Raw genomic sequence first — 25,029 nt, 5'->3', positions numbered from 1 at the left:
AAATTGTTTTTGTTCTGTCATAAGTAAAATTGACAGGCATTTGAATTTCAGACTTCATATACTTCAGAAAATACACAATAAAACAACTTTTTATTCCAGCAATAAATATAAAGTAACACAACCTTTTATTATAGCAATTTTCTAAGTTTATAAGATGACTACTTGAAATTTGTCATTTTTGGGACTGTATTACTGTTATTGGCTTTGTCCAGGTTTTTTGTGCCAAGGTTGACAGCTATGGCAAGAACTGAATTCACTGAATATGTTTGAGGGCTGTATTCCCTCTACTGGGTTTGTCCAGGTGTATTGTGCTAAGAGGTTAACAGCTATGGTGAGAACTGAATTCATTAAATGATAGCCATTTAAGTTTCAGTCTTCCACTCTTTCACAAAGCAGCTGATTTGGCGTAGTGGTATGTTGCTCTGACTTTTGCACAGGGACATTGGCAGTAAAATGTATGGTGGTAACAGCATTTTTCTTTCACAAAGCAGGTGATTTGGCATAGTGGTATGTTGTTCTGACTCTTTTGCACAGGGACCTTGGCAGTAAAATGTATGGTGGTAACACAGCATTTTATTCAGCAGCTTTCCAAGATTATACAAGCAATGTTTAATGTGTCCCTGGTTTTTGCCCTTTTGACCCACCCCAATAAATTTGGCTTTTTCCAGATTTCTTGTGCTGCGAAGTTGAGATGCAGTTGAGTATTGAGTAGATTTTACAAGGAGCTGAGAGCTGCAGGGGAAGAGAAGTTTAGTGCTGATTATACCAAGTCAGCTCACATTGCTAATAGCACAACAGGTTGTGTTCTTGATTTTGATGCAGAAGGTTGTTGGTTCTACTCTCATAAGGGGTGAATGCTGCCATACTGAAAGTTAAGATACTAACTATGAGCCTGTTATCAGTTTGCCATCCATTTCCTATTGCAATATTATTAGCTTATTTTTAATGTAATTTCTCAGGGGCATCAGACACTTTTTTGATGAAACCATGAAATATAAAGATGATTGCTAGCAGCAAACTCATTACAGATTTATTTAATGTGGAATTATTTAGATGACTTTTTTAATACTTCAGAGATTGTGCATATTTACTGATGGTGGACTGCAGAATTGTGCATATTTACTGATAAGAGTGGACTGTAGAAGTTTGAGTAGACTTATGATGGAAATGTTCCGAATTGGGCAGTTTTTGTCATTGGTGCATGCATTTTGTTTCATTGTTTACTGGAAAATTTTTCAAAGCAATAGGAAGGTGCATCAAAGAGCACATGTATGTTTCATATGCAAGGGGCCTATGATTTGTAAACAGCCCAGAATTAATCTTTATCTGCCACGGGTAAAATGTATTTTCTTTGAATGTGGGTTTCAATGTTGTTTCAATGAATGAGTTTCAATGGCAGCGACGTTTTAATGCCAAGTTTGTTTAGCAGATGTCTTAGTGTTTGTGCTGTAAAATGCAAAATAAAACTTTCAAATGAAGTTCAAATCATCGTAGAAGTAAATCAGTATGCACATTAGTGTTTATGGTAAATGGAGTGAAATAGCCAAGTAATTGATCATTGGAATGGCTGCAGGGGGAGGCTCCATTCGACCATGGTTTTGTGAGGGTGAAGCGAGAAACTTAGGCAGTCCCAGCTGAACCATACCTCCCAACTGTCCAGATTTTCAAAGAAAGAATAGATTTTTTGCTTCTTATTTTTGGTTTGTTCCTCATAAAATTTGTGGTTTTCTGGCAAATCATTTAGGAATTAAGTCACTAAATGACAGTTTCAGACTTCATAACCTTCAGAAAAATGCATGCTAAAATAAGACCTGTTCTATCAACTGTCTCAGTTTATACAAGAGCAGTTTTTAGTATTGTTTTTATGTTCCCCCAATATATTTGGCCTTGTCCAGATTTATTGCATTAACAGGTTGAGAGGTACATGCAAATAAATTGCTTTATAGAATTAGGCATAGCCAAACCTCGCAAATGTCCCTGATTTTAGCTCAAAATGTTGCTCTTCCCCTAATGATCCCTCTGCAAAACAGCAATTTTGGAAGAAAACATGGAGGGTTTATTAAGAAATAACTGTAATAGGGGCGTGGCCAAGGATGAACACAGGATAGCAGCAGATTTCTTCAGCTCCACCAATTTCATTACATTGACAGGAATTACTTAAAAAATTAATTCTTGAAGTAATTTTCTTTCTAAATATGTTTGTTTTATATAGTTCTTGAACTATATCTAAAAAAGAAAGGAAATCTTAATAATATTCCTGTCAGAAATTTTTCCTGTCAGTTTATCAGTCTGAAATGAGTTCCAGTAAGACAAATTCTCAAGACTCCAGCATCAAGAAAGAACTTCAGCCTCTGATAATTATAGTCCAGCAACTTACTGCTAAGATGGATAAAATGGATACTAAAATAGACATTTTCATAGAAAAAACTACAAAACAAATAGACTTGTTACATATGGACCTGCAACAACAGAAGATCCAGATGACAGGCATAGAAGAAGCTGTGAATGACATAGAAAATAAAATACAAGAACAGGAGATCAACATTGAGTTTCTGCTGAAACAAAATACACATTTACAAACAAAGCTGGATGACCTGGAAAATAGATCTAATAACATTAGGATTTTAGACTGCCAGAAAATATTGAAGGTAACAATATTACTTCTTTTTAACAACATGGCTTCCTAAAACTTTAGATTTACCAGAAGCATTCTCTTTTGGTATCGAAGAGCACATAGATCTATAGCTAATACTAACTAACAAAAACTATCCTAGATCAGTTATAGTTAGATTTCTATCATCTTTGATAAAGAGATGGTTCTTAAATCTGCTTGGGCTAAAGCTCCTGTTAAGTTTAATGAGACAACTGTCTTTTGACAATGACTATTCTTCCATGGTAATTGCTAAAAGAAAAGTTTTCTGCCACTAATAAGGGAGCTTAAAAAGCACAGTTTAAAACATACCTTCTGTTTCCTGCCAAGCTTAAAATCTTCCTTCCTGATGGTCCTAAGGTCTTGATGATTTAGACTCTGCTTTACTGTTTGTCAAAGAAAAAGGATTTTGGATAAAATAGAAGAAATGGAATGGGCTAGTTCTTCATTAAAGAGATTGGCAACTGAAGCTTCCTGGAAGACTTCAGAAGAAGAGGAGACTAAAAACAAATGATTTGTTGTATGTTTTTTCTCTCTCATCATTTTAGTTCATTATTAATCTTTTTGAATATAGTTCCTGCATTTCCAGAAAGCCACAAATATTTTGGAAAAGATTTAATCAAAGTTATTCTCTATGTGCAAAGAAATGTTTTGTTTCATAACCAGTCAAAATGCCTGAGGATTTAATGGCAGGCTGTGACTTTTTCTTTCTGAAAAAGTAAGGTTAGTAATTTGATACCTTTTTTTTCCTTCTTTTATTATTTTCTTTGTTTAAACAATGACATTCTATTTAGATTATGTAGTGGGTAAAGGGTGGGAGGGCAGGAGAGAAAATATCATTAATAGAATAACATTTATTTCTTGTAAAAGTTTATAAGTTCTTCAAATGCTATTTCTAATTATACTTTCTTGATTATACTGCTTATGCTTGTTTGTAAATAATCTGTCATGCTTTAACTAATAATAATCAGAACTAAATAAGAGTAAATAATATGTTTTATTTTTAACTCTATTAATATAAACAGTAAGTAACATTCCATTGTATATACTTCTTACAGCTTTCTCTCACATTTTTATTTCTGCCTCACTTTTTTATTTTCTACTCTCTTTATTAATATATAGAAATGCTTTTAGACTGTGTGGGCACAGTGAATAATCAGTTGTATGAAAATTGAGTTGGGAGAAGAATGCTGAGTTTATTGCTTGTTGGTAATTTTGAGTTTAATTTCACTTGCATAGAGGCTGTGATGATCTGTGGAATACATTGTGGAGGTTCTGTCATGTTTAGATGCATTTACACTGCTAAATGAATGTTTGTCACTAGTTTTAATAAGTTTCCAAATGTTGAGAGACAATCTGGGATGTGGGCTGTCTTATGCACAATGTCCTTGAGTTACCTCAGAATCTTCAAATCACAGAATTCTCACAGAGAAACTGAAAGCAGTTAGTATAAACATTGACAAGGTTATCACACGGACACACCACAGATTCAGGAAAATACTCTGTTCATAAAATGTCAGTTATAATGAGTTTAAATGATGTAGTTTCTTGTAGTAAGTAAATGTCTTATTTTAGAAGGGATAAAAAATGAAACATTTATTTAAATGTTTTGAAAATCTACTTAACAGCAGCATAATAATCTGTGTTAAAAATTTGTGTTCCAAACATATACTTTACTATAACTCATTTAATTCATCTGATTGACAAACATAAATAATCTTATAACTCTATTCTGGAAGAAATGTCATGTGATATATTTTAAAGCAGTAGGTTAGCATGATTGTAAAATCTGGTTACCAATATGTGTTTGCTGTGCATTATTTTGTATAAAGCAGACAGATTTATTCTAGGACAGCAAGTAGGATAGTGCTCTACTAACACACAACTCAGTGAGATCAGATATATATATATATATATATATATATATGTGTGTATGTGAGTGTGATGGCTTTTCTGAGAATCTGCATAACTATCCAATATGATTTATAATAATTTCTATGAATACAATATTTTACTCTATTGACAAAATGAATGTTTGCCACAAGTTTTAATAAGTTTCTGTTAAGGGAGACAATCTGGGATGTGGGCTGTCTCATGCATAGTGTCCATGAGTTTCCTCAAAGCTTCACTCACAGAATTTTCACAGAAAACTGAAAGCAGTTAGTATAAACATTGACAAGGTTATCACACTGACACCACAGATTCAGGAAAAATACTCTATTCATAAAACATGTCAGTTATGATGAGTTTGGATGATATAGTTTCTTGTAGCAAGTAAATATCTCATTTTAGAAGGCATAGAAAATGAAACATTTATTTAAATGTTTTTTGAAAATCTACTTAACAGTAGCATAATAATCTGTGTTAAAAACTTGTCTCCCAAACATATACTTTACTATAACTCATTTAATTCATCTGATTGGCAAGCATAAATAATCTTATAACTCTATTCTGGAAGAAATGTCATGCGATATATTTTAAAGCAGTAGGTTAGCATGATTGTAAAATCTGGTTACTAATATGTGTTTGCTGTGCATTATTTTGTATAAAGCAGACAGATTTATTCTAGGGACAGCAAGTAGGATAGTGCTCTAACACACAACTCAGTGAGATCAGATATATATATATATATATATATATATATATATATGTGTGTGTGTGTGTGTGTGTGTGTATGTATGTATATATGTGTATGTGTATATGTATGTGTGTGTGTGGGTATGTGTGTGTGTATATGTGTGTGTGTATATGTGTTTGTGTGTGATGGCTTTTTTTAGGTAATAGGTGTTTCTGAGAATCTGCATAACTATGCAATATGATTTATAATAATTTTATGAATACAATATTTTACTCTATTGACAATAATGAGTTTAAGTAAATGCTCATATACAAACAATTCAAGATTTTTTTGGAAGCTGTTGATAGAATTCACATGACAGAAAATAGATGCATCTTAATGCATGTAATGTCTGAATCATATTAGCCAAAGTTTTTGATTTAAATGAATGTTAGAACATTTCTCTCCTCTTGATTTCTAACATTAAGATTATTTGAATGCTATTAGAATACAAGTGTTATATATTACATAGATCTATATAATAGTATGAACAGTTTAAAAAAAAAAAAAAAAAGTTTATTTTAGTTTATATGATGCTGTTTTACCAAATGTGTAGTTTTGTCTTGATAGATAATTGAATTGAAAACTGTTAACCTCAGTTAAATATAACTAGTATTAAATTGATAAGGTGGTAGCTGAGGTACTGCTGCTTAGGGTAGGGGGTTAACTTGAGTAGTAAATACTGCTCTAAGTTGGAGTTTTCAACTCCAGGCGGGATGCAAGGTTTAATCCTTACATTATTTTCACTTGTTCATTGTTATATGTATATAGTTTTGACATCTGGACATCCACAATATATTTTGTACACTCATTGTCACTACAAACAAAATTGAATCCTATACAAAATCCCATAAGAGATTTAATAAATACAGCCATATTTAAAGGTACACCTAAAAGAGGAGATGTAACATTATTTATCTTGTTATTTATTTCGATCATAAGATTCTTGAGTTTTAAAAATGCCAAATGACATCTTTAAAAGGAATTTCTTTAAACATTAATGGATTGAATAATCCGTGTAAAAGGGCAAGCCTAATAAGATACATTAATCTACACAAGGCCAATCTAGTCTTCCTGCAAGAAACCCATCTCTTGAAAAAGATATTGATAAACTAGCCACTAATAAGTATACAGTATTGGTTAGTTCAGAGCACACTCAGAAAAAGAGGAGTGGCTATTTTATGGAATAAAAGTATGCCCATTCCTAAAACCATTAAGTCTTATCAGGATGACAAAGGAATGTTTTGTATGGTTACAATACAAATTAATGGGAAGACTTACACTTTAATTAATGTATATTGGATACCTGGAATTGGTATTAATACAGTGAAACATCATATTGATAAGATCATATAATTCTCTGTAGGGGATATTATTTTAGCTGGTGATTTTAATTGTATACTACATGAAAGTGATACTACCACTATAAAGAAAAGAATTACATCTAATGCAAAACATTTAAATGATTTTGCTAATTCTTATCATTTGAATGATATTAATAATCAGATAGAGTCAAAATCATTACCATACACCTTTTTAACTTATTCAAAAATAGATAGGGTCTTTATTTCTAACCAGATGGTAACAGATTTAATTAATTCCAAAACCATTTCATGTCCTATACCTGATCATAACTCAATTGTTTTTGAATTCATGATAAAAAATACTCAATGTTCAGATCAAAAGGATACCAGCATACTTAACTCAGCTAAAAGACTATAAAGAATATATACTTTCAGAAGTACAACATTTTCTAGACATAAATAATACTCCTGAAGTCTCCATTGTCTATGTTTGGGATGCCTTAAAATCATATCTATATGGACAAAGTATCAGATGGTATAATAACAAAAGGAAATCTTGGGATAAGGAATTGTTAGATATTCAAAGTAAACGAGACTCTTATAAACATAATAATAAAGAAAATATTATGGACAAGAAAGTTATTGAAGAAATAAACAAACTAAATGAGAAATACAAAGAAATTTTGACTCAAAGTTAAAATAACTTTAGAGAATACAAGTTTTTGTCTTATTCAATAAGCCCCAAATACTTACATAGACTTAAAATAAAACAAAAGATTGAATAAACAAAACCATATCAAAGAAATCTTTCTCTAAGGAAAAGAAGAATGTTTCTAGTATACCAGAAATACTGAATTTAGAAATCACTTTCACAAGATTAACCATAACAACATTAACATGGAACCTAAAGATAAAATAAAGGAGTTTATAACCCTAAACATGAATAAAAGCTTAATAAACAACAGATTAAACTATTGGACAAGAGTATTTCATATACAGAAGTTATTACACAAATAAATAAGCTTAAATCAAACAAAGCACCGGGTAATGATGGTATTATACCAGAGATATATAAAATCCTTTCTAAAACTACATATTCATTAATACATAAGGTTTTTATTCTGGCCCAAACTGAGTTAATAACCCCCATCTTGGCAATATACATTTATTTCACCAATTTTAAAACCTAATAAAGATCCAACTAGATGTTCTTCATATCGACCCATCTCATTACTTAATGTTGATTATAAAATGTTTATGAGAATTTTTGCTGATAGATTGAAGACAATTATACCCGGCATTATAGACATAGATCAGGCGGGCTTCATTGTAAATAGAAATACTTTTGATAATATAAGAAGAACTTTAACATTAATTGATTTTGCAAATAGGAAAAAGAAAGATTTAACACTTATTAGTCTTGATATAGGTTCAGCATTTGATTCAGTAAGTTGGGACTATCTGTTTACCTTACTGAAATGCACAAATTTCTCTGATGCATTTGTAAATTTAATTGAGCATTTATACAAAGGTGGCTTATATTAAGGTAGGAACAAATGTTTCACAAAAATACCCATTCTTAAAGGTACAAAGCAAGGATGTCCACTTTCTCCACTATTATTCACTTTAGTAATGGAGCCTTGGGCTAATTTGATTAGAAACAGTACTGACATAGAGGGTTTTGAAATAGAAGAAAATACAACATCAAAAATTCAACTTTTTGCAGATGATGTTCTAATTACATCAGCAGGATCTAATTCTTCTATGCAGTCTTTATTTGATAAAATGATGAATTTTAAAAGTATTTCTGGTTTAATATTCAATGAAGAAAAACTAAAATCCTACCTATATATACAAAAAATACTCTCATTAGTGATTTTACTAAATATGTACCCAACTCAGGTCAGATAACTTATTTAGGTATAATACTATCTAAAGATATTAAATCTATTATATATAATAACTATAATACCTGTTTTCTTAATATACAAAATCTTTTAATACCTGGAATAATATGTTTTTTACTATGGAGGAGGGACTTACAATTATTAAAATGATAATATTCCCCAAGATTTTATACTTAATACAATCAATAATACTTTCACCTACAAAAATAACTATCAAGAAACTGAATACACTAATGTTAAATTTCTTATGGGCACCTAATAGACCTAGGATTGCATTAAAGTAACATACTAATAGCTGGTCTCAAGGTATTTCTTTTCCAGACTTTAATTTATATATTATCTCTTCTATTATAAAAGTTATTACTTTATTAATAGATCGGTCATATGTCGCAAAATGGAAAGATTATTGGGAGCTAATTAGTATGCACTTCATGAAAATCTCCTTAACACATAAAAACATGATTATAAATAACTCCATGTTGTGGTTGCTAAAGGAATTTTGTACTTCACCTATTACACCTAAACATATGGTCTGTTACCCATTAAATATTATTATTAACTTTATATTCATGCACCCTAAGTATAGGGAATGGAATTTTATTGTATTCCTATAATTTATACTCAGGGTATGCTTATGTCATCTACTTATGAAGGAGCTCATTTAGCTATAGATAATAATCTAAAGTACTGGTATCAGCTGATATCTGATAAAGTTAAAAATCTAGATTTCTTAAAACAAGAATTTGATCTAAGAGAAACTTGCTGGTTAGAGGTTCAGATCTTTAGACAACATCTCATTGATAGAATAGATCTAATGTCTATAACAGTTAAAGAATCTATTCCAAAACTGATTGATTACTTGATAATAAATTTACAGCATAAAGTTTCTGATAAAGGTAAACTTTCATATATACATAAAATTATCAGACAAGAAACTTTTACAATGTAGATTCATACTGGAATTATTTCACCTCTATTAATGGGGACCCACCAACTCAACAAGATAAACAATATATATTGGAATCTGCTTATAGAACTACATCTTCCATTGTCTGGAGACTTTATACATGGAAATTTTACATAGATCTTTTATACACCTTTGATGATGAATAAAATTAATAATAAAGATAATCTATGTAAGAGATGTAATGTAGAAATTAATGCTGACTGGGCTCATATGTTTTATGACTGTATGAAGTTGAAAGAATACTGGAAGTCAATTAATGAATTTTTGCAGGCTCTTTTTACAGATAATTTCATTATTTCTAAGTCTCTTATATTATTCAACACACCTGTACCTCAATGTGTTAAAAAGATTAAGCTTCCCTTGTTACGGTTTATCCTAGCAGTGGCTAGGAAAATAATAACTAGAAATTGGATTTCAGATACACCTCCTTCGTTCAATGAATTTAAAAATGTTATGAATATAATGTGTCATATGGAAATAAGCACAATTAGAATGAGAACAACTAGAAAAACATCACATTTTATTGTATGGGATAATTTACAAAATTTGTTAAAAAAATTCTAATTTCAATAGCACAGTATTTTAGTTTAATTAATTGATCTGATTGTAGTGGATGTCTTTGTAAATACTTTTGTTTTGTTGAATATTATAATAATACCTATTTTTAATTATTTGTATAAAATTATGATATTTCTCTTATATGTTAAAACAATAAATTTGTTTTAAAAAAAAAGAAATAACTGTAATAATCAGATTACTTTTATTTCAGAAATGCATGTAGATACTTTTATTTTGTCAGCTGCTCAAGTTAACTACTATTAAAGTGTCCCTTCTTTGACAGGTTCCCAGCTGTATTGTGTTGCTATTTTATATTTTTACATCACATTTTTGGTCCATTTTTCATAAAATTGTGTTTTTGGGGCAAATTAGTGATAAATCATTAAAGACTGAAGTTAGAAAATAATGACAGACATTTGAGTTTCAGATTTCATACCATTCAGAAAATTCATACTAATGCAAGACCTCCATTACCTTTCTAAGCTTATAAGAGCAATATTTTAAAACTAGTCCTTATTTCTGGGCCTTTGTCCCATTTCTTTGTATGGCTTTGTCCAGATTTCTTGCTCTGAGGTTGAGAGGTATGACAAATGTGTCAGGGCCATCACAAGTCAGCCAGAGACATTTCAAACTGTGACATACTTGTTTCACCCCACTCCCCCATGTAGTTACTCGATGTGTCGAAGCAAGGCAATGAGTAGTTATGCAGTGTAAATGTGCAGAGTACCCCCCCCATCCAAGGTAGACACAAGTACTAGAATGGCTTTTCATCTGTCCTTGATTTTTACAGAATGGTCTGGTTTCTATCATTTTTTGTACTGTTGATTTATGCTTATTACTCAAAGTGCCTGTTGCTCTGTGTTTAAGTAGCAATACTTTAATGACCATCAGGTAAGCTTGGCTGAGATTGCAAGATGCAAGTAAGCTTTAATAAGCATACTGTTAAAAGAATTGCCAACATTGAAAGCCTTTCTGTTGCCATGTAGAGAATACTTAACTAGATAATGTATAAGCCTTGGGTATTGAAATGCATATGCCAGTATTTGTAATAAAGGACAGGATTACATTATTTTAAGAGTCTCATTACACTTGGAGACTTCCAGTCATCTCTGCAGGCTTTACCCGTAAACAGAATGCCAATCGTGTGGTCCATAACCTGTACAGTAATCCTTTTAAGCAATGCATCTTGAGCTTATTTCTTGTTTGCTTTTCATTTTTTACTTTGATCATGTTTTCCCCATGAAACAAATAGATGTCAGGCAGCAGGTCTTTTTCTGGATAAGGAACATTTTTACAAGTGGGGGCATCAGAGATTTCTACTTTCAGCATGTTACTTGGTACTTTAATAAAGCTGAATATAAATTATAATTAGAACTGCAGTGCAAAAAGTGGTTTGAGTTGAGTGCTGCTTGTTTTTCTTGTACTTGATTTTGACTGGCATTCCATTAATGTATTTAAAAAAAAAAGTAATTTATTTTTTCATGCCTCACAACCTTTTTTGTTTCCATCTAGATATTAAGCTGTCATGCAGTCAATGCATTGAAATATTTTTATTCTTCTACACTTCATTTTGTCTTGATTGGACTCTCATAATGATGGTTTAGCACCCAGGGCAGTATATTTAGTTTTTGTGGTTTTGAGCATAGCTCCTCCCCTTTCTAGTTGGCCACACCCTTTTCCCATTGACCCCACCCATTCAGCTGTCTCCTGCAGCCCCCCTTTGATTTGAAGTCACCAGCTGCCACTGCAGGTAAGGCAATCAAACTGTTTAAATGCATCCAGAATGAGACTACGGATAAAAAAGCTATATGATCTACTTGATAAAGGATGAAAAACCTCAATTAAACATTCTAGTTAATGAAGTGAATTCACATGGGAAGAGGAAACACTTATGAATCCATGTTACTCCTCCACCCCTGGAGCTCTGAGACATTCTTAGTTTGTGTCATTTGGAAGGCTCATCGTACTAATCACTGCTGCATTAGCCTTAAGCTGAGTAATATCCTACCAAGGGTTATATCCTGCCAAGGATTTAAATACATTCTCATACATCAAGATGTTTTGAAACTTTTGTATACGAAGTCCCCAAGAAAACTGGTGGCCCCTCCTTCAGATCTTAATTTTGTAATGGAGAAACTATCACTCGTTCCGTTTGAGCCAGCTAACCTGGCGGATTTGAATTCAACACAAAACAATTTTACAGGTTGCTCTAACCTCTGCAAGAAGGGTATCCGAGTTGCAAGGCGAGTCAACCCCATCTCATTTTCCACATGAACAAGTTTTCTTTGAAAACTTATCTTCCTTTTACACCCAAAATAGAGTTTACTTTAAGCCAAACTATCAATCTGTTTTCTTTCCTGAACCCAAAAACAAGGGAATGGTTGTACAATGATCAACAGCATAATTTCAGCTCTCCCTCAGGGTGAAAAACAAAAGGAAGAGAGGAGGTCCACAAACGTGTTTTTTTTTTTTGGGGGGGGGTGGCAGCAAGCAACTTAAAAGGCTAAAGATTTTGCAGCTGTTCAGCAAAAAGGAGTTCAAGCTACAGCTTTGGTTCAATAGATGGCTTCCAGTAATTTAGAAGAAAAATAAATCAATGTACTCAGAAGTGATCACAATGAAAATATTTTACGAATATCAATTAAAAAGGCTAGAAAAACAGAAGCTTTAACTAGCTGTGCAAATTAACTGAAAACAGCAAAACTCAGACTGAAATGAAAAAGCTGGCAGAGTACGAGTCTTCACAAAAAGCAGTTTCAAAAAATAAGATGCACAGAAAAGCTGAGATTTTCTGCTGTACCAGAGAAACTAGAAGGAATAGACCAATATTTGTAAAACAAACTGCATGTTTTACAGCAGGATTTAACTGAAAAGGCAATGTGTATACTCAAAACCTAGCCATGAGAAAGCAGCCAAGACCTTTACTGGTGAAGATGCAATTATAACAGCAGAAAAAGTGGACATTGACAAACCATTGGCAGAAGGTCAAAGTATTAAAAACTGGAGGCAGCAGAGTGCTTGTAGAAGATGATTATTCACTCTACACTAAGCAGAAAAGAAGCAACATTTAATCTCAACAATCAGGGAATATAGAGAGGTAGGTGCGAGATTCAAGCTTCTGTATCCAGCTATCTTCACAGTATTATTTCCTGGAGGATCAAATACATTTTTTGAAGCAGAATAGGCTAAGGGTGAAAATAAAGTCTATCCTACAAGTGTGACAGCAAACAGAAGAGGCTATGCTTCTCATTCTTCTGATTGTACAAGTTCAGAGAGTCTGTCAGTGAAACCTTTTCCAAAGTTGCAAATGAAAATTTTTGAGACAAGAAAAGTCACAGGAGTTGACTAGAAGAATTAGTATCACACTGAACATGAATCAGGGTCTTGTGGTGGGAGATGAAGAGGAAGACCAGCAGCAACACTAATTGGTGAATACATGGGAGACTATAAAGCAGTAGTCAAATTTGTGAAAAATGGCTTTGCAATAAGTGGCTGAAAGGGACTACTTTTTAACAAACTTGTGTGGACTGCAAAGCATATACCCACTTTATGTTAGTGTTTAGGACATAAAAAGGGAAAGTAAAAATATTTTTCCTTTGTGCAAAACATTGTGTCAAATTGCATGTTATACATAGTAAAACTGCTTTGTGTAGTGTGTGGTCAGGGGTATATTAAATGCACAGGAAACCTTTTCAGTGATTGATGTGCGTGTGCTAAAGTAAAAAAAAACACTTTAGATGTACAAAACGCAGACTGTACAGTAACAAAACAGCCTAGGCAAAAGTATATGCTCTGATCTTGGTATACTGGGCTGGGGGTGGAGTGTAAGTGTGCACTGCTTACATATAGAAGTAAAATATTTTCTTAGTTTTACAAGGTTGAATGTGTAGATTAATACAAGACTTAAATTATACAGTGTTTTTTGAAAGGAAGTATGATGTAAAAATAATGATTAAAGCCATGAAAAATGCTAAGTTTCTTGCATCTGTAAGATACTAGCTTTTCCCCCATTAGCAAATGTTTAGTAGGAGCAAAAACACCTGCTGCTGAAGGCAAATCTACATTTACTGACTGAAATTTAAGTTTCACTGCAGTGTAATCTAACCATGGAGGCAAGCCATCTGCAAGTAATTAACCTTCATTAGATGACCTGATAAAAATACAAAACATAGAGGTCAATCCAAAGAAAAGACTGACCAATTATGAGACTGCTCAAGAAGATAGGTTTCAAAAATGTCAGAATTAGATAAGATCACCTAGGGAAAACATGACATTTTCTACTGTACCCGAGAAATTAGAAGGAACAGACTATTCATTTTATGAAAGCACAAAGTTGAGGAAGATTTTGTTTAACTGCATTTTAAAAGGAGGCAAAGCACCAACATCTTAAATGCATGGCATTGTGGTTATTTTAACCTAAGATAATAAAGACTCAGACCCAACTTCATACAGACTAATTTCTGTTTTAAACCATGACTACAAAGGTGTTTATGTCTATACTAGCTAAAATGGCAAATGTGCTGCCAAAATTGGTAGATATTATCAATGTAATTTTGAGGGGAAGGCAAACATTTAACATTAACAGAACCATATCCCAGAGAGAAACAGAATGTAAGAAAATTCCTCTGTTAGTGGGTCTTGATGCAGAGAAAGCTCTCTACATATTAAGCTGGGATTATGAGTAGAGTAATGAAAGCATTCGCATTCCAAATTAGGAAAATTAGAAGGATGCACACAAGATCAGAATCAAGAAATAATGTGGGAGGGTTCCACTCAAGCTATGTTTGAACAGGGTGTTCTATTTCCCCTTTATTTGCATTATTTAAAGCCATTGGCAAAGAAAATAAGGGACTCCAAAATGGAAGGATGCAACTGGTATGGTAATAAAGTTGGCTTTATTTAGATATTTTGTACCTGATAAATCCAAAAACTGACATATCTGTTGTGGAATATTGAAACAGTTCCAAACCTTTAGAATATAAAACAAAGGCTACAGCTGTAAATTACACAAATTGATCCAGCAATACCCACATTTATGGGGGGGGACACAAAACATTTAGGAGTATGAATTAAAAAGGCTTTTATTACGGCAGCTAAGTATATGTGGGAAGAGACCACACAAAAGGTAATACAAAATCTGAAAACTGAAGCTCTTGTTTATGGACAGTAGGATACGAGCCATGAATGTTTTTATTCCCTTAAGTTCTATATATGGGTCAGGAATACTTTTTATCAACCAGACAAGTTACGTACACTACGTTGAAGGAATTTATCTGGGAGAGGTAGAGAGCAACAGTTAAATGGAATAAGTTGATCCTTACAACAGAACAAGGTAATTTAGTACTGGTTGATGTGAAGGAATATTTTTAAGCTGCACAGTTAAGGGTCATATACATAACCCAGGCAGAAAGTTATAATTCAAAAGGGAAAACGATGAAGCAGGGGTGGGGAAAGTTCAAGAATGAATGAAATTTTGAATGCAAACCCTTTACAAGAACGACCATCTAGATTATATTCATGAAATAGAAAGTATTCCAAGAACTAAACCAACAAGGGAATGGAGAAAGATTTTGCTAGTAGGGATGACAGGAAGAAGGGTACAGGAAATTACAGCAGGCTGGAATTTAATGGAGGAAAACAGGCAAAGGAGCCAAGTTACTGAGAACAAATGACAGAGAGGGAAAGGTAACAGAGTTTAATGAGGCCAAGACTATGTTCAGACTGCAGGCTAGCGACTTCCTCCCTTACCAAGGGATTGATAACAGTACAACCAAGAAATAAAACAGAGTAAATAATCCAGTCAGGATCAAACAGTACCAGTAGTTTATTAAAATAACACCAACCAGGATAAGCACTTTCGTCCCTGACAAGAGACTGCTTCTAAAGTCATCTCTTGTTTGAGACGAAAGTGCTCATCCTGGTTGGTGTTATTTTAATAAACTGCCAGTGCTGTTTGATCGTGACTGAATTTACTCTACTTTTATTTCTTGGTTGGAATCATCCTATGTTGATTTATTGATGAGTACAGGCAGAGAAAGGAAGAGGGAACCTTAAGTGAAAAACCTCTCTGGCAGTTGGTTCCATAACCCAAGATGCTGTTTAAAAAAGGGATAATTAGTAGGGCATATAAAATATTGCAGGACAACTATAAAAATCAGAGGTGTGTAGAAGAGCAATCTATATGAGAACAATAGGAGGACAAATGTACAGCTGCCAAGTATGCAACAAAGTCCAGAAGGTATAGGATATCTGCATGAAGTGTTTGCATAGGCATTTTTATACAACAATAAAGACTTCAGAGATTTTAAAATGCGATAGATGGCAAATGTTGGATGTGGGATAGGGAAGGAAGAGGCAACTGGGAGCATGTGTTCTGGAATTGTAATAAGTTGGCAGATTTAAAAAAAATTCCCTACACAGTACATGGTCAGAAATATTGGGCAAGCACTAAGGGTATGATTCTTTTGTAATGGGACACAGGATCTGCATTGCCAAGACAAAGTAAGGCCTTAACTCATTACATCAGAGTGACACCTCCCGGTGCATCAGCAGTTTACTCCTACAGACGCCTCTAGGGGTCAAATATTGCTTGTTCTTATTTACGTCAATAATTCTAAAACCATGCTATGTACAAGGTTTTAAAATATTTCATCTTACATCTTATGCAATGGCAAACTCAACTGCATTAATATTTGACCTCTGTCTGGTGCAGGTAAATAGATATTAACTTTTTATATTAACTTACACAAATATAATTTTCACATTTTTCTAAATATCTCAACAACCAGGTAAGGCAGACAGAACTCCTTAGCCTCGTATGAAAACTCTCAGCTAGATGAATAAAATGCTACTCACAGTATGTGTGTAACTTGAGCAGTTGCTGAGATATTGTAAGTTTACAAAATATTACAAATGTAATAGTCACTGTTTACTGTGACTTATTAAAAATTTGTTTTAAGACCTAGAACCTAAAGAATACGAACACTATAAAAATAGTTTGCGCTAACCAGTTTGCCATTTATACTTCTTTCATAACCCCTATGGATCCAGAGATATGAACATTTGTTTGAAATGCAAGGATATAATTTGAAAAGGCTTAGGCTCCACCCATTGGAAGTTACAGTGCAAATTTTCTGAGCTCCATTGGAGTAAATGAGGTTTGTTGGCTTATAAAAAAATTATTCAAAAACTGAAATTAGCCTAAAACTGTATTAGAAGTATTGAATATTACAAGAGATAAAATTAATGGACAAGGGAATGTAGGGAAGGAACAAACAGAAATAACACGCAGGATATTCAGAAGACTAGTGATGTTGAAGGGAAGGGAGAAATTCAACCCTCTGATTACAAAGAAGAGATATGTGATGCATAATAGAAGTCAATGGAAAACAATATTAATATATTTGTCACTTGTTAACCGGGTTGGTCCAACTGAGCCAAAAACCCATTTTCAGTGGAGACCCGAGGAGAAAAGATCCAATTACAAATTACAATCATACACAAAGTAATTCAGTCGTATCAAAAATAAATTACATCTCAGAGAGAGTTAATACAAGAAGGAAGTTTTTTTTTAAAGGTTTTTGTAAAAAAAAAAATTGAAATGTACAATATCAACAAGATGGAGGGGCAGTTAGGGGTTAGAAAAACAGAGTTATTTACACTTAGAGGGAGCTGTGGAAGTTCGGGAAGTATGGTTTGCTTTAATATATTTTTGCCTACATTTCAAGTGAGATAATTTTGAACACACCTTCATTAAATTAAGGAGAAAGGATACTCCGTACCTTCATGTCCACAGCAAACTTTAGTAGGGTCTTTTGGATTAGTTCCTTTTTTTGTAAAGTAAGAATAAACTTGTGTCAAAAGAGAACATTTCCAAATGTTTGTCCAAGGTTATTGCATTTTATTATACTCACCACAACAAGATTCCAGGAAGGGTCATGCCCACTATACCTGGAGCTTTGCTTTTCCTAGGGCTTTTTGTTAAGGGATTCTAGAAGCATTCTAGGAGCTGCAGCTTGGTCATCTGTGCATACCTTTACAAAGCACTACAAGCTTGATTCCCCTCTCGATGCCGGTGTCCAGCTTTATAAAAATTATCCAATGGATTTTGGACTTCTCCTTCCACCTCCTAAATGTAGTAAACTATGGTGGTCTACCCATATAGTTAAGACTACTGCCGTAAAGATCAAAATGATAGTACAGTTGTGCAAGTAAGCTTACCATAATAGCAGATTTGTCTACTTTTCACAGTTGCAGTAGTCGCACCTTCCTTCAATTCCCCTTGTTTTTTGGTATGTTTATGCCAGGGTGTAGTTATTTTTGGTTGTTCCTAGTATTGCCCTTTCAGGATTAAGCCTCCTCCTTTCTTTTGGCAGGAAAACTCTGAAGGGCTTGGCACTCAAACTTGCGTTTTACCCAGCTCAAGCTGGCTAACCGTTTGGGTGCTTGGGAAGGTGCCCTGAACCTTTGGAAGCTAGACAGCTGTTATATCCTTGGCAGAATATAAACCCTATAGCTAAGGCTACTGAAGCAGTGATTACTTCAACATCCGTCACAGTAAATTTAATTACACAACCAAACTATCTTTAGTGCTGTGTTCTAGGACTACATTATTGCTATTACTGTAAAATTATGCTACATCAACAAATTCAAACTTGTGTCCCAGACTTTGTGCCCTGTAATGAAAATGTTAAAAAGCTCTACCACATGATCTATATGCTAAGATGCAATAGGTGGAAGTGCTTGCTTGTCTACAGTTAAAGTATTTCTTTATTTTCTACAATACAAAAATAGTCCCACATTGACTAGGATTGAATTCTATCCTTACAAAACATGTGGCATCTACAGTCACCACAGTACTGGAGAAGTTTGATGTATACTATACAAAGTTGCCTTAAATTACTGAAAACATGGGGTCTGGTAAGTAATGAAATGGTAAATTCAGTTAGTACAAGATTAATAAAAGCTTCAAGCATTTCAATTTCCAAAATGGCATTCTTCATATGGTTAAGTGGTGTTGACCTGAGGTCATTGTTTCCTGCATGGACCAAGATCAAATGGCAAGGGATCTTTTCACTGAATCATTTTTGGTATCATATCTTGCACATAACAGTTTTAAACCATCTAAAGCACTCACAGCAATACAGCTCTCGTTTAAGCCATGTATGCTCATATTTTCAATCTTAAATCCTAGAATCTCTCAGAATTAGCTTATTTGGTAATGGGTCTATAGGTGCTCAGTAGGTGAATGACCAAAAGGGCCTTTTTAACCCTAGCCATGCATTCCAAATCTGACAAGTTCTGGTACCCTCGATAACTAAAGCAGGGACTTGGGAGAGGAAACATTTACAAGGAGGCACGTAGAGATTAACCATTTACAGGCTGCCTACGTCCATTAGAAAGACAGATACCAAGCCAGGGATGAATTTCCTGTTCCCTATCCAATCGTCCAAGTTACAATTGAATTGGGTTAGGGAGAAATCTGCTTCACATGAATGGGAAGCCTGTTCCAGAGACTAGGTAATCTCTGGGATACATACCAGAGTCTCCATTAGGTCTTATTTATATAACAGGCAAGGATTAAGTCTTTGAAATGGGTATTTCTGATGCCGTTTGTTTTGTGGATATGAAGGAGGTCCAGAGTGGGGTCAGACAATGCCCTGTATGCCAGGCACAGGTCTCCATTCAACAGCCTGTAGGAGACGGAATTCAGGAATATGGCCTTATGACAGTCTGCATGGACCATTTTACTTGTACCCTGTATTTTTAGTGAGGTACCTCTGTGGACGTTCCAGTTGTTGAATATGCCTCGTTAGGTACATACCAAAGAGGGCACTGTACTAGATAATAGGTCTGATAAATGCCAAATACAGTGGAACAATGACTTCCTTGGACCTAGATGCCATAGTTTTGTTTACAAGTCATGCACCACAGAACAATTTCCTCACTACTGTAGACGTGATGGTTAAAGGCTAGACTACTGTGTGTCCTTAAGTCCCTGACTACTGGGTCAACTCTAAGGGGGTGCTGTTAATACGATGGTTACCAGGTAAGGAGGACTTCCCAAAGGATACTATTATGAACTTCTCAGAATTTAGTTTTAGTCCATGCCTCTGAAACCAGTTGCTTGTGTCAGTCATTCCTGGAGAACATTTATGTCTGTGTGGGATTCAATTACATCTCTTAATTTACAATCTGCAGATTTAGTCAGCAAGACCACTGACATTGGCCTTGACCTCAGAAATAAATGCCAAAAAGGAGACATCTGAGGACCGATCCCTGAGGGACTTCACTCGAGACTGGTCTCTTTGTAGAGGTGGATACCTCAACTTCCCACTTCATGGGTCCTGTCTGTGAGCTAGGTGGCTATCCACCATGAGACATGGGTTTGTACCCAACCTCTTAACAAGCAACAAATGAAGTATCGTGTCAAATGCCTTGGCCAGGTCAAGGTAGGCAGTGTGGGCCATTTGCCCCCATACTTTGCTTTGGTGACCTTCTCAAAGTCATCCACCAGGTTGAGGAGGCATGACCTGCCCTTGATGAAACCAAACTGAGTTGGGTCCTTGATCATTTCCATGATAATTCATTCCATGGCTTTGCATACAAGTCCAGTAAGACTTATGGGTCTGTAGTTTCCAGGGACTGCAGATGGCCTACCTTTGTGCAGAGGTATGGCCGTTGTAAATTCATAGGCTCATAGAAAAAACTCACCATGGGAAACCACAATCTTACCTGTAATATTCACATGGTCAGAAAACCATGAGGCTCAAAGCCTGTTTGGAGGTTACAGTTAAATAGCAATTCCAGAGGGCCTGATATGTCATTTTTCATGCCATTTAAAAGGCATCCTGGGATATTGTCAGAGCCCAACGATGGTGTTCTTGGCCTTAGAGGAACTGTTCCCTAATAAGCAGGGGGAGCTGTATTTGATGGCAATTCCTGAGGGAAGGTTGGGAGAGAGGGGTAAACTTGGAGCGGAATTTGTCGGCTAGTAGGTTTGCTACATCTTTAGACTCAGCATTGGTGGTTCCGTTTACTATCAGTTCAGCACACAACTGTGTATTGCCATTGAGGTTGTAGACATAGCTAAAGAATGCCTTGGGGTTGGTCTTTGACCTGGGAGGCCAAATTTACCTCAAATTTGGCTTTGGTAGACTATTTGTCCTCAGAGTAGTTTGTTTAGTTTGGAGTGCACTTTTATCCTAATGGGTGCTGCAGCTCCTAATTTTTGCCATGATTTTCTTCCTTCTGTTATACAGCCTGTTGATTTAATGGTTCCACCAGGGTTGGTTGTTTCTGTAAGTTAGTTCTTTAGTTCTTCCTGGTGGGCAGAAGCTGCCACAATGCAGCTATTAACATGTTTGTATAGGGTTTCTGTCAGCAGCTCTGCATAGGCAGTGTTCTTAGGGTTTACAGGGGCTTGAAATGTTGCCAGGTTATCATTTAATAGCAGGAAGTCAGCCTTATAACAGAAGTTTCTGAATCTTCCAGGGTTAGCTGGGGGTCTAGGTTTTATTTTTACTTCAAAGGAAACCACATTATGTGGTCTGACCTTACCAGGGAAGACATTACACTAGAGGGTGTGCAGAACTTTCCCATATTACAGAGGATTAGATCCAGTATGGTCGCTCCCATGGCTGGGTTACTGACAATTTGGTCAAGGGACTGTGTGTTTGCAAAATGCAGGAATCTCTGTGCATGTACATTTGGTGTCATATAGGTCTCCCAGTTAATAGCGGGGTAATTAAAATCACCTATGAATATGGTACTCTGCTGGATGGAGAGAGTTTCTAATAAGTTTAAATACACGGTATGGGTTTCCTGGGTCATAAAAACTTACAGCTTCTATGGAAATGGTACTGGATTTTGCCTATGGTGAGTTGAACATGGAGTAGCTCAAGTGTATTGTCCTGTTTGACCAGCCTTGAAGTATATTTATTTTTATTACTTTTTTAATAAGTTAGATGCAGCTGAAGGCATATTTGTACTCCCACTGTTTTCCACCCTAGTGTACATAGTATGTATTGTTTCTGTTGTATGTAATAAATATTTCATCAGCAGTAGTATCGCTAACATTTCTACAACTTTCCCTAACCTTTGTGCCCATTGTGGTGTTGAGTTTGCTTGTTCAGGCTAAGAATCAGTTATGGCTTCTGCAGTCTTGGGAATTCTTCCATTGGTCAGCCTGGCCAGTGTGTCTAAAGTCGCGATATCTTCAAGAGAAGATTGATTAAGCAGAATTATTTCTGTCCCACATTGGATAGAAACCCTCAAGAATCATGACAGAATAAACTACAAAATAAAAGGAGAAGGGAAACATCCACATCACTTCTCAAAGTTCTGTTATCCACAAGCTAAAACAGGTACTTTTCTAACCAGGTTAGACAAAAAGCATTTTGAAGAAAACTGTACACAAATGACTAAATACCCTGAAAAATGCATGCCTAGCTATTTAACCTGTGAGACATTGGATCATCCCTTCTCTCACCTGACACTGAAGTGCAGAAATGGCATGGAAGAAACTTCAAATAAAGAGGCAAACAAATACTGCATAGTAATTCTTAAACAGTGAAGCAAATTGGAAGAAATGTGTTTGGGTGGGGGTTAAGTGAAAACAAATCAAAAGCCTTTGGTAATGGTAAAGATTAATCACACAGGATTCAAACCCTGCTCTATGCTAGCAAACCACATGTGAATTCGCAGCAAGAACAAGACCTAAAGTCTTCATTGTTCGATTATTTACCAAAGATGTATTTGAAAATCTTCGGATGCATCTCAATTCCATCTTGCCAGTCTAATTATAAGACTACCAGAACTTTCAAGGCAAGTATGATACAAATTACCATAGCAACAGTGCCAGTTTACATTAGGTTCATAGATTACTACTAGGCTAACTGCCCTTGTGGGCCCATTTGAAGCCTAGCCAATTACCCCATGTGAGAATCAAATCCTGCACCTCGAGCCTGTAAGGTAAACACCTTAACCATTATGCCAAACACCCACCCTGGTTTTGTAATACTAAGACATGATCATGTACTGTAACCTCTAATAACCTTCTGCTCATCATTCTGCCAGAATTTGCTGACAAAAGAGCAGTCTCACAGGATGTGCTTGAGCTTTCAAGAAAATGGAACTAAAACTTTAGCTCTTTCAAAACAGATAATCCGCTGCAAAGAACTCTGGACTCCAGGCACATCACCAGCATGTTCCAATAAAGGGATACATCTCAAAAAAAGCTGACTTGAGAAACAAATTTCAATACAAGTAAATAGAACTACTTGCCAACTAGTAAAGGTCCCCTGACAACAAACCCAAGCTCTGTGCATGTTACCAACATCAGCATTTTACTGCAGGTTTTCACAAAGATTACTCCTGCTCTTATCAAAAGCTGGAAACTATCCAGTACTAATTACAATGGGAATGCAACTTTACCTGCTTAAGGATATTTTGCTCTCTCATCAATTTTTGCCTCTCTCGATTGGGCTTATTGACAACCACCTCCAATACATCTTGCCCGTTAACGGGTACGTCTGCTACAAAATACACCAAGTCTTCAAGCAGCTTTGTAACAAACCTGCAACAAAATATTTTGAGACTGTCAAAATGGGCTTAACGTGCTTAAAATTTAAAACAGACTTTCTTCAGATGTTAGTTTTTACATTTTTGTTCTGTTCCACTGCAGCTCTCCCTCCCAGCCTCACCACTGCTCTTGTGGAGATCATGCAAGCTAGAGTAGGCCTTTCATACTGGCAGGAGGACACTATTTCCTGCTTCAAGCCAGTCATCCCACTGCACAAAAATCAAGCAAAGCCTTGATCTACAATGGACACCGAGCTACACTTTCATACCTCTGTATGAGTGACTGGAAAAATGTGTGACCCTTTGAATAAGCACATCTACATGAACCCAACACTGAAATAGGATGACTATCATATGGGTGTATGCTCAAAGCTGTCTCTCCCCCCACCACCTGAAGACAGTCAGGCTAAACCTCTTGGTTCCTGGTCTCTCCAACTCAAACTCCTGCAAATGCCTGAGCAACTAAACCAGGGCCACAGCCAGTGTTTTCTCCCTCTCTGCCAAAGCAGTTGGCTCTTTAGCCAAATGTTCCATCAATGGAGTGAAATGGACACAGCTTTCAAATCACAAATCAGTGACTAGATGCTAAATAAATGCAGTTGAAGGTTGTGTGGCAAGGTTGGTAACTCGGCATGTAAATGGCTTCTAGTAATTTAGAGGAAAAAATATTTAAATGTATTCAGATGTGCTTACAGTAAGTGAAATATGGATGGGACAAGTCAAATGGGAAAAAAATAGAAAAACTGAAGGTTTAAGACAGTTAATCAGATGAACTGAGAAGCAAACATCTGCATTTGAAATGAAAGTCTGAACATGAAGTTTCTAAAGGAGCAATTGCAAAAAAATAGAGTTAGAAGACAAACTAAATTTTCTTGCACTAGCTAGAGAAACTAAGGTAAAGACTGCAACAAAGTTATGAAAGTACAAATATTCAACTGCACAATGTTCCACAGCAGGTTTTGTCAACTTTTGAGGAAATGGTATATACTCCAAATCTGGCAACGAGAAAGTAAAAATGTAATTATGCCAGCAGAGAAAGTTCCTGACAGAATTGTGGCAGAAAAGCAAAGTATTAGAAATTGGAGACAGCAGAATATTTAAAATGATTATTCACTGTACACCAGGCAGAAGCAATGCAAAATTTAACCCAGCAATCAGAGAATATAGAGAGGCAAGTGTGAGATTTAAGCTGCTACATCCTGCTGTATGCAGAGAACTCTCTTCCTGGAGGATCAAAGATATTTATGATTCTCAAAAAGTGAACAGGCAAGCAGAAGGGGTCCTCTGCCTCTCATCCTGCTGACAGTAAAGTTCAGAGACGGTTTCAGTGAAACCTCTCCAATGTTTGTAAGTGAAATTTGGATGGGACAAGTCAAATGGCAAAAGACTAGAAGCACAGAAGATTTAGGCAGTTAAACCACTTAGAAGGATCAAAAGTACATTAG

The 25,029-nt window shown here is 35.1% G+C and overlaps 1 protein-coding gene across 1 annotated transcript in view; it reads right to left on the bottom strand.

Annotated features, from left to right (window-relative positions):
* The window catches only part of ITPR1 (inositol 1,4,5-trisphosphate receptor type 1), a 2,510,606-nt gene that overhangs the window by 1,784,010 nt on the left and 701,567 nt on the right, over nucleotides 1–25,029 (bottom strand). Inside the window, exon 14 of the mRNA XM_044076407.1 lies at nucleotides 23,438–23,579. Within this exon, the coding sequence (XP_043932342.1) occupies nucleotides 23,438–23,579 (142 nt within the window). The remainder of the gene's footprint in view (nucleotides 1–23,437; nucleotides 23,580–25,029) is intronic.

The sequence above is a fragment of the Protopterus annectens genome, chromosome 7.part0 (genome assembly GCF_019279795.1).
Source record: "Protopterus annectens isolate FY-2018-M chromosome 7.part0, PAN1.0, whole genome shotgun sequence".
Lineage (NCBI taxonomy): Eukaryota > Metazoa > Chordata > Ceratodontiformes > Protopteridae > Protopterus > Protopterus annectens.
This window is presented reverse-complemented; position numbering and strand designations above follow the sequence as displayed.